General features: G+C 25.0%; 1 protein-coding gene across 1 annotated transcript; it reads left to right on the top strand.

The window, feature by feature from the left end:
- Positions 1 to 2,262: 2,262 nt before the first annotated feature.
- On the top strand, positions 2,263 to 5,419 carry LOC130936365 (protein FLOWERING LOCUS T-like). The gene is made up of 4 exons (XM_057866429.1): positions 2,263 to 2,533; positions 2,937 to 2,998; positions 4,361 to 4,401; positions 5,055 to 5,419. The coding sequence occupies exons 1-4, from the start codon at positions 2,327 to 2,329 to the stop codon at positions 5,276 to 5,278; spliced, it is 534 nt and encodes a 177-aa protein (XP_057722412.1). The 5' UTR covers positions 2,263 to 2,326; the 3' UTR covers positions 5,279 to 5,419.
- Positions 5,420 to 11,667: the final 6,248 nt, after the last annotated feature.

Raw genomic sequence — 11,667 nt, 5'->3', positions numbered from 1 at the left:
TTTGTGAAATTGATTAGTCCCTCCGTTAATGACATCTCTCTTGAGTTAATAAGATGTGCCTACGTGACACGTTTATCAGCTTATTTGTTCTTTAAGTGTCATTTAAAATTGACTGATTTTTTTTTATTGTCGAGGGCTTCATTATCTTTTAGAGTAATTGTCGACCACCGTTTAACATTTTTTGCTCTATTTTTTTTTATCTTTTTCATGTAAGTTGGTTAAATTTATGTAAAAATTAAAAAAAGGTATGATTTAATTTTTTTTTACTTATAGAATTTAAATAGAATATGCACGCCTTCTAATAATAATGAGTTTATATGAATTATAGTAGTTAATTTAAATTTAGTACACCTAAAACTTAACATAATCTTAATAATATAATATCTTAATATTTTTTTAAATAACAATAAAAAGATTTAAAAAATATATCATCTATTCAATTTCTATAAATTAAAAAAAAAGTTAAAAATTACTAGTATTTCTTAATTCTTATATAGTAAATTTAACTAATATATATAAAAAAGATAACAAAAAATAAAAAAATTTAAATAACCCTTACCTCTAAAAGATAATGATGTCTCCAACAAATTAAAAAATATATGTTAATTCTAATTGATATTTAATGGATAAATTAATAGTTTAATGTATGATGTAGGCATGTTTTATTAACCAAAAAAAATTAACAGAGAGACTAACTAAAATCTCACAAAAAGATAAAAATCAAGCAAAAAAAAATTTTTTTATTGAGATTTTATTATTTTTGAAGTAATTATCAAGAATTATTTAGATTTTTTCATAATATTATTATGTTAGAAATAATCATCTTTATTTTTCGTAAAATGATTTGAGTGAATATAATAATATAATATGTCTAGGTTCCTTCAATGATCGGCCTTAGAGTCGTAGCCGGTCCAAAAACATCTTTTCTAAGACACTTTGACTAATACAAGATATAATCTGAATTATATTTATGTAAAATCTTGCATAAATCTATCTGGATTCTTTTCTAAAGTATGCTAACGGATTTTAATTTTCATACATTTTAGATATCAATAATGCTAGAGAATTAAGATAGTTTTAGCAAAAAATCAGTTAAATATCTTTAAATGAATGTAAAATTTTTATGTAGATAATATTTATGTAAGGCATTAGAATATTTCTTTTTTTTGTAAATTAGATGATTCTAAATCTATTTTTTAATTTATTATGTTGTAGGCATGTGGAGAAGAAAGAAGAATGAAAAGACGAAAATTAATTGAATCAATTTTCATAATTCACGTGCAATAATACTAAATGTATCTTTTCCTAATTTAAATATAGTGAAATATTTAATAACTAATATTTTAAATTATAAATAAATAAAATTAATTACTATATTTATAATTAATTAAATTATTTTATTTTTAGCTGATTTAGAATTGATTCATATACTTTTTCTTTAGATATTTATTTACTTGATCGGTGAGTTTTTGCAACTACATCCTACCACCGTGGAAATACCAAACTGAAGCCAGGAAATCTGATGCAAACCTACATCTTAAATCTATAATATTAAGTAGAGGAAAGATAAAAGACTATTAAAATTTATTGTTTTTATTATTAATTAATTATTAATATTTAAAAATATAAAATAAAATAAGTTGTTGAATTATTAGATTAAAAAAATTAAATTAATAATTAAATAAAAAATAATAAATAATAAATTTTAACTATCTTTTAATATTTTTCTATTAAGTACGACATGATTTTAGAAACGGATCGAACTGATAGTTTAAATTTTTAAAAATTATATATTTTATAAATAAATATATTATTTTATTATATCTTATTAGTTGAATCTTTGAACCAAATCACTTCTAATACTATAGGTTCGATAAATAACCGATTCGGTTTTCAAATCGTTGTTATCGAGTACCTAATTGATGTGGAGAAAAGTAAACAGTAGTATAGTACATCGAAAATTCTTATTCCAATGTGAAACAATGCTCCGAAAGCTAATACGAATAAAGCTAAATCTTTAAAAACATCTAACAACAAACTAAAAGCTAATTATAATGCTAAATCTGAAATAGATAGTCTTACTATTACCAAAGAATCCATGTTAATGGCAACAACACTAAAGGTGAAGTTGTAGCTTTATTTTATGGGACAGAAGCAAATAAAAAGTAGATGCGTGCCAAGGGAGAAACATCTATATATAGAGGCATATATGCATTCACAAATGCATAGAACTACCAAAGAAAGGTAGAGAAGCTACTTACTCATAGTTTTGTTTACATTAATAATTAGCATCATTGCAAATAAGAAACAAAATCAAAATACAAGAATGGCATCATCAAGGGATTACGGAGACCCTCTTCTTGTTGGTGGTATAATTGGGGATGTTCTGAACCCTTTTACGAGCACAGTTTCTCTTAAGGTTCTCATTAACAACAGAGAGATTAACAATGGCTGTGAACTGAGGCCCTCTCATGTTGTTAACCGCCCTAGGATTACTATTGGTGGTGAAGACCTCAGGACCTTCTACACACTGGTAATTAGTATATTCATTTAAGAATATTCTAGGGATGTTTGATTCCAAATCATTTTTATCTAAATTGAAAATCCATCCAAATCACATACCGTCATTTGGATTTGAATTGTATCTCACTCCTAACAAGTTATAAAACATTGGATCTGAATTAGATTATTTATACTTTGTCACTTACATAACATTTTATAAATTTGAAATAGATTTTTATTTAGTTATTTATTTTATCAATTTAAGTTATTTTATTTTAGTTCTCAAAACTTGAAAATTTTCTTTTTAAATCAATGAAACTCAAACTAATAAGAGATTGAATTGTATTAAATATAGTATAATTGGTCTATAACGCTAATTAGGTTCGGTTGCATGCTATATGAAACCGACTTATATGTACTTTGGATATTATTAGGTTATGGTGGATGCTGATGCACCTAGCCCTAGTAACCCTTTCTTGAGGGAATACTTGCACTGGTGAGTTCTCTGGCTCTTTTTTAATTGTTACTCTTAATTTTTTTAACTACCTTCAATGAAAGGCAAGAATGAACAAATACATGTGTGAGTTCTATATTTTTACGTCATAAAACTTCGGTATAAGTTTATATTATACGTAAATTATCTTTCTTAAAACACAATGGACCTAGAAATTGTTGTTCCTTTTTATCTTGATCTTGAAAGAAGTTATTAGAGTTGTTGGGCTGTTATTGGGCTTAAGAATGGTCCATTATGCCTCTCACTCACTCACTGCTCGCTGAAATAGAGGTTTACTTTTTACTCAACCTCGGAAAACACACACAGTTGCAATTTTCCGTGTTCATCCCTCTTTGAAACCCTAACTTTCTCTCACATGGCATCCTTAGCACAGATCTGATGCATGGATGCCTCAGATAATCAAGCGATTATCTTCACTAATTCCTCCCAAATCCTAAACCCTAAAACCTCACCAAATGTTTCCCAGTTCCGATCTGAACAAAATTACTATTCATGGCAACAACTCGCCATCACAAAAGCTTGAAGATCATCTCCAGGATAATGCTCTCATGACCTGATCTCCCTCTTCCATGGATTCTGCAGTTTTTTCTTCCAGAATCACTTTTCTCTCTTCATCCCCTTCGAACCCTAACCTTCAAACTCTCACAGTTCTAGAATATGGTACATTCTTACAACTTCGTTGCATTTATTAAAGTATTTAGTTAAATTTTTTATTTTAATTATAAAAATATTTTCTATTCGCATACAGCGCATAAAGGTTCATGTAGCCTACGTGCAAAAATTAAATTACATTTGGCAAGTTAAACTCGCATTATCATTTAAATTTAGAGAAAATTATATTTTTCTAAATATACCTAAATAATACACACTCTCCTCTACAAAAGCAATTCTCTGCTGTTTGCTGTTTTCCTCTTAAAATTAAAATAAGTTCATCTTTAAAGTGATTTATAGAGATTTTCTTTATCAGTGTATATATATATATTCATTATTATAATTTGTATTAATGAAGTTTTATGTAGATATATCTTAATTTCTTTTTCTAATTTTAAATAGTTAAAAAGAGTTGTTATCTGAGCATCTCATTTGAGAGGCAACAGTTTTCTAAACACTGTAGTGTACTGTTTAAAGATGATAAACTTTTTTACTTACTTGTTAATAATAATATTTTATGTGAATTATTTAATTTATTTTACATTTTTGATATTTATTAAATTCTTTATTAAATAACTAAATATTTTTAGCTTTTGAAAGCCCATTATAAGATTGTGAATACACATTTGCTAAATTTTCTCGACAAACATACTAATGTTTTATCATTGCTCTCTTGGTACGGACACTACTTAGGATGGTGACAGATATTCCGGCTACCACAAACACCACCTTCGGTAAGTACGGACACTCTATTTCTGCGTTCTCAGATAGTGATGGGTTGTATAAAGTATAAACACAAATTTTACAGACTTTTATTATTTATGAATGTTTTAAATATTCAGAATATATGCTGTTTGGAAATTATCTTTAAAAACACAAATACTATGAATACCATGAAGTAGCAAAAGTGGAAAATTTCTATTTCAATGTCTTGTCTTCATTTGTTCTTGTATTTATCAGAGAAAATTTTGTCTTGAAAAAAAATACTTTTATAATCTCTATGTAATCATGTTAAATAGTATTTTTATATTCATTATTTCTATATTTGTGTTTTAAACCTTTTATAGACTTTATATTTGGTTTTGTGTCAGGATAATAGAAACCTGCAGAAGGTAGTACAGAAATAAATACAAAATTTCTGTGTTTTTGCAATGCATTGGGTCATAACATAAGATAAGAATAGTTTAAATGGGTAAAGTGAGAGTATATATTGGAGATTTGTGTAATTTTGCCCGCAACTAACATCTTTATCTTTCTGTCTTCTTATCTTTGTTGTCATGAGACATAAACCAAATATAGCTTACTAGGGATTTTTGTGATAAGTAAGTGTGAGATTATATTAGTTTCATTCTTATAGTTGTGTGTGACTAATTTTGTTTTCATGTAGGGAAAGAGGTTATGTTTTATGAAAGTCCACAACCAAATGCAGGGATTCACCGATTTATAATTGTATTATTCAAGCAACTGGGAAGAGACACTGTTTTCCCCCCTGAATGGCGTCACAATTTCAACACCAGAGATTTTGCTTGCAACAATAGCTTGGCTCCTGTTGCTGCAGTTTATTTCAACTGTCAAAGGGAGCGTGGTTGTGGTGGAAGAAGGATGGAATAAGATGATGACCAGATCATGAAGATCATATCATCAACGCTAATGTTATCCCTGGGAACACCTCCACTAAAAATGAATATTAATAATTAAATAATTGAGTGTTCTCTCTATCTGTACTTTATATTTCCTGCCTAGTTAATAATAATCAACTAATTTAAAAGGGGAGGTTACTTAGCTTCTTCTTTTAAGATTAGGACTTCTTTGTTGTTAAGAAATTTGAATAAATTTGATGTAATGGAAGTTTAATGCTTTTAATATCAATATTTAAGTTTTATTAATTAAAATGATGAGAACACTTATAATTATATATGGATTTCTTGTTTTTATACTTGGTTATTACTTATTAGTATACTCATAATTGTATATGTTCTCATAGGTACATGCACTAACTTTTAAGAAAATATTACTAAAAAAATGAAGGATGTGAATAAGGGTTCAAGATAGGAAAAATTAGGTATATGATGTGAGTGTTTAAAAAAGTGTACAAATAATTTTTTTATTATATATTTAAAAAATAATGTAATTTAAAACTATATATTATTTTATATAATTATGTCATATATAAACAAAAAAATTAATTATTTTTATAAAATATATCAAAATATAGAATATATATTAAAAATATATAAAATAATAATATAAAAATATATAAATACATAATTATTAATTTAGTCATTGATTTTTATACATAAATAATTTTTTTATATTTTATATATGAAATATGATACAAATATTTAAATTTAAAAATCTATGAAAATCAGATACAGTCATTTGTATTTAAATTGTATCTCACTTCTACCAAGTTATATGAATTAGATCTAATTAAATCAAATTAGATATTGAAATTTAGTACATTTATAATTATACATGTACTCTTATATGTACTATTGTAATTATATATATATACTCTTGTAATTGGTGTATAAACTTTTTGACAAATATATACTTTTGTAATTATATATATACACAAATTTTAAATATATACACACACATTTTATCCATTTATACTATTCTCATTTTATGTTATGCCTGTTATAACTAGGTTCTATGTAAAAGCACAAAATTTTGTGTTTCTTACTGCATTATGTTTTGTGTCCATGTTACCTGCAGATTTCTATTAACCACACATAATATCTATAAAAGGATTTAAAATGCAAATGTAGAGACCATGAATATAAAAATACTATTTAACAACATGATTTTATAGAGATTACAGAAGTTCTGTTTCTCAAGACAACACCTTGAAATAGAAATTTTTCACTTTTCTTACTTCATATATTTGTATTTTAAAGATAATTTTCAAACGCTATAACATTTGTAAAAAAATAATATATATACTCTTATAGTTATGCATATTTTTTTTAATTATATACTCTTATAATTATGACAAAATAAAACTATAAACTTTTTAAAAAATCCACACTATGATAGAAAAAAAAAGTAGGATGTGAAGAAATGGTTGAAAATAAAATTAAGTAGTACAACTAATTTTTTTTATTATATATTTGAAAAAAATATAATTTATAACTATATATTATTTTAGACAAAATTATTTTTTTATAAAACATATATTAAAAATATATAAAATAATAATATAAAAATATTTAAATACATAATTACTAATTTTTATGCGCAAATAATTTTTTTGTATTTTATATATGAAATATGATAAAATATTTATGGTTTAATTATTCTATTGGTCTCTATAGTTTTACCAAATTTACAATTAAATCTTTATATTTTTTTTTAATTGGATTCCTACACTTCTTTTAATTTTATAATTAGGTCTTTATCAGTATACAAAATATTAAAATTAACTGAATATTTTTTTGTAAATTGAAGGTATTTATAATTAAAAATCTAATTAAATTTTTAATCGCATATATTTGGAGAGAAATATTAAGTTGATTTTAACATTTTTGATATGAAAATAATCTAATTATAAAATTAAAAAGAGTATAGAGACCCAATTAAAAAAATATTAAAATTTAACAAAAAATTTGGTAAAACTATTGAGATCAACAGAGTAATTAAATCAATATTTATTCATTCAAAAAATTAAAACCCAAAACTATTTGTTTAAAATAAAAAATACTTGTAATATTGAACAATTTCATATTTACTATTAATATATATAGATCGAATAAAAATAAGAGTAATGATAAAGAAATGTAATCAATAAGGATATTTAAAATATATCATAATAAAATAATATATTTATTAGATCATCTATAATTTCTTAAAAAGTATTATAAAAATTTTAACTATTCAAAATAAGATTTCCTCCAAAGGAAGGAAATGTTACTCTCTCTCTCTCTCTCTCACAGTTTCCTACCATTCACATTCTTTCTCATCCTTTTTTTTATTTTTGTTTTTCATTTTATTTTCATTTTACACTTTTTCTTCTCTTACCTTTTTTTTTTTTTGCCTTTCTTCTTCTTTCTTTTCAGAATAAATTATGTTATTTTATTCCTAGTATTTATAAGAAATTTTAAATATACTCTTTAATACTCAATTTATATTAATTTTATCTCTTAATTAATATATGAGATATATTTTATAAAATAATTATTAACTATATACTCAAAGTTTTAGCCATTTAGACATTTCTTTCTATGTTATGAAAGCACTCTAAGTATTTTTTAAAAATAGTAATTATTTTAAAAGTTTAGCCATTTAAAATAATTGAAATCTTATGTTTACATCTTAAATTTTGATCGACTAATAGTGAAATACAATTAAAGTAATGCTAATTTTAATCTATTAATACAAAATTGAGTATATTTATTTTTCTAGTGATTTAGTCATTGGTTACATTTATGAATGATTATAGTTATATCTACAATTGAAGACATAAAAAATTAGAAAAATTAATAGCGCGCCCACATACATATAGAGAAAGTTTCGTTTGGGTAAGGAATAATAAATGGAAGAGAAATAACTCAGATAAGTGGAATTAAACAAATAACGAGAATTTAAAATTTATAAAAAAAATTTGTTCCAAGAATAATTTGACTAACTTATTAAAACTTTAAGACCAAGTGGGTTTATTTTTGTAAAAATAATTATTTTGGCACTCAACAGATTTTGATTTTAATAAAATAATATCCAAAAAATATTAGTACTTTTATGATAATAAAGGAGGATAAATTAGTTTTTTTTATGTAAAAATTAATAGTTAACTAAATAAATTAATCATTAACTTAACTTTTGAATCATTTTATCAAGATAAATATATTTTTTGAGAATTATTTTGTCATTAATATGTTTTAGGTATTATTTTATCAAAATTAAAATTTTTTGGGTATCAATATAGTTATTTACTTTAATTTGACTTTATATAAATTAGTGTATATTAGATAATATATGGTATACACTATTATCTAAGGAATAGAAATATTAATTCGACTTATAATTATATTTTTTAAAATTTAATTTTAGATATATATGTTTCTTTATGGCCAAATGAATTACGTTAGAAGATCATTTTAATCAAATTTTTTTAAATAAATTATTAAAATATTTTATTTACGAATATAGATATTTTAAATATAATTTATATTTTTATGTTTTATTATTTATTTTATTTATATTATAAACGAATTGTTTATGTATAGATAAACACGTATTTTAAATCAATAAAATGAATACACCTCTGACACGTGGGAAATGAAGAACTCTTCATGTTGTTTGCAAGTGTAAGAGTTTAGGATATAATTTATCTAATTTATACTGTAAATAAAATATATTTAAAATTAATTTATTTACACTGTAAACGAAATATAGTATAACAAATTTTAAGTAATTATAAAATGATTTACAAAACATTGGCCTTCATTCACTATAATATTTTAGGTTTATGGTCACGATTTTTTTGGTCACAGTAAAAAAATATATCACTCTTTTTTCTTTATTTTTTTTGTTCTTTCAATAAGTTTATAAAAATGCCTAGTGATAAATATATTTTTGTGAATATATATCTCAATTATTACATAAAAAATAATAATGATGCGTGGTTGTATTTGAATGTGGTAGTTCTATTTTTTTTGTACATTCGTCGTTTAAGTTCTCTATCTGAGCTAAAGAACTTAATATTGACGACCATATAGATGCTAATCGGACAAAAGAGGTTGGACGAGTTGGATATATGTTGTTAACAACAATAAAAAATAGAGCATTTTTAGTTTCGTATTTTTTTTTTGTTCAATGGCAATGAGCATGTGTGCCTAATATTCGATGTTCACGAGAAAATCATGACTTAACAAGTGATGGAGCTGTCTGCGAAAGTTGGTGACGTAGATGGTGATGGTTCTGGACATTCGAACTTTGTCCATGATGATCCCGTCTAGCACCACTCTCCTACAATGTGCTAGTCCAATGGAACACGTAGACGTGGACATTAAGGAGTCGGCTGAAGAATACATTGCCAACAGCAATAAAAGTAGTTCTGCTAAGGATAAGAAAGAATTTGTACTTGAGATCCTGGTAGGTGGAACAACTGAGTATCTTCTGCCTGTCCCATAATTAGTTCCGAAGTTGTCAGCTATAGCTAGCCACTATCACACGCTGAATCTTAATGCGATGCATGAACATACTCCATTTTTCAATATGAGAGAGATGATTACGACACAGATAGCAGTGTAAAATTTCGTATCGGTTAAAAATTTAAAAACGGAGAGATTGTCATGCTAGTTATGAAGAATTACAGCATTTGGAGGAGTAATGAGTATAAAGTTGTAGAGTCTGACCGAACAAAGTACCATGTGCATTGCATGGAATCTGCAACATGATGTCTTTTGAATTTTTGTGTTACACTTCGACAGATTCTCAGATCTTAGTAAGCCACTATTTCATAATCAAGTAATTATATTCTTGTTTATCATAATTATTTTGAAAAAATATATAACAATTCTATTTTAATTCGATAAGAAAGTGTGTAAATTTAGAGGGCTACATACTTGTCTAGCTCCCACCATGTCTCAGGATCATCAGTAATTTGGACAGTAACCATTGTCCTTTCTTGCATTTGTACGCGCCATAAAATTCGAATATCTCAAGAAAAAAGTCTAAAAGAGAGAAGAAAAATGAAAAATATTTGAAAATGATATTTGTGTATATCTCGTTTATAGTGTAAACAAATTGATTATGCACGTATCTCGTTTATGTATGCATAGTTACACAACTTGTTTATATTTGTGACACGTTCATCAATGTGTGTATTTTATCTTATTTATAGTATAAACGAGATATGTGTATAATCAATTTATTTACATAATAAACGAGATAAGTAATAAAATGTAAAATATAAAATGACTACAAATTACTTATATATGTAAATAAAATATTTAAATTGTTTATTTAAAAAATTGTATTTTAATAATAATACCTTATAATACTTATGAAAATTTTATATTTGACGGTTTAGACATGTCCATGTTTTTGAAGATTCATCACAGGAAAGTAGATTTAGGGTCTAGTAAGTAATAAAAACCGCTCAAAATTAAAGACCTTTGAAGCTAAATAGCAGGGCTATGGGGTAGAGCCTAATAAGCATCAAAACAGCTGAAACCTGTAGAAATAGGTAGTTAGAGACCCTTTAAGCGCAATATCTGCTACAAAAGTAAGAATGGCTTCACTCCAACAAAAGGAATTGCTGAGCCACCTTTAGAAACTCGGTCATGAACATCAACTGGGAACACATGACATAGACACATACAATTTCTCATGCTTCAGACTTCAGTCTTTACCCCTGCTTCAACCACCCCAACCCCCCCCCCCCCCCCCCTCCCTTCTGACAATAAAAGATACTACACCACAATACAGCAGCAGAGTCATCATAAGAGGAGGGACAAATTGTGTTAGGATCAAGAGTTAAGAATCTATGACAAAGAAAATTAGTTAATAAAATATTATATACGTTATTGTATATATATATTTTAGGGTTCGTTGTATTTGTTGCAATTGAAAGTTTTGTAATTTTAGTTTTGATAGGGCATAAAAACATTTTATACCGTTATTAAATAATTGTTCACGCAGATAATATAAAAGTAATTGTTTTTTCTAACACGTAGTATTATATAATTTAATTTACGTGACAATACATTAAAATTAAATTTTTTATAAATAATGTTAAAACAAAAGTGTTATATATTTCACCTAAATTGAATTCGAATAGTTATATAAATTTAGTAATTTTCTATTAAAATTTTAAAATATTATGTTACTTGAATAATATTTACGTATAAATTATCACTTGCAAGCAATATTTTCACTGTATAACAATAATATATATCTTCCTATTATAATGATTATTTCTAAGTAATGTTTTGAATCTATATTAATAATTAATAGTAATAATAACATATAAAAATGTATTATGTACAATACAGTGG

The sequence above is a fragment of the Arachis stenosperma genome, chromosome 6, assembly GCF_014773155.1.
Source record: "Arachis stenosperma cultivar V10309 chromosome 6, arast.V10309.gnm1.PFL2, whole genome shotgun sequence".
In the NCBI taxonomy this organism is placed as follows: domain Eukaryota; kingdom Viridiplantae; phylum Streptophyta; class Magnoliopsida; order Fabales; family Fabaceae; genus Arachis; species Arachis stenosperma.
This window is presented reverse-complemented; position numbering and strand designations above follow the sequence as displayed.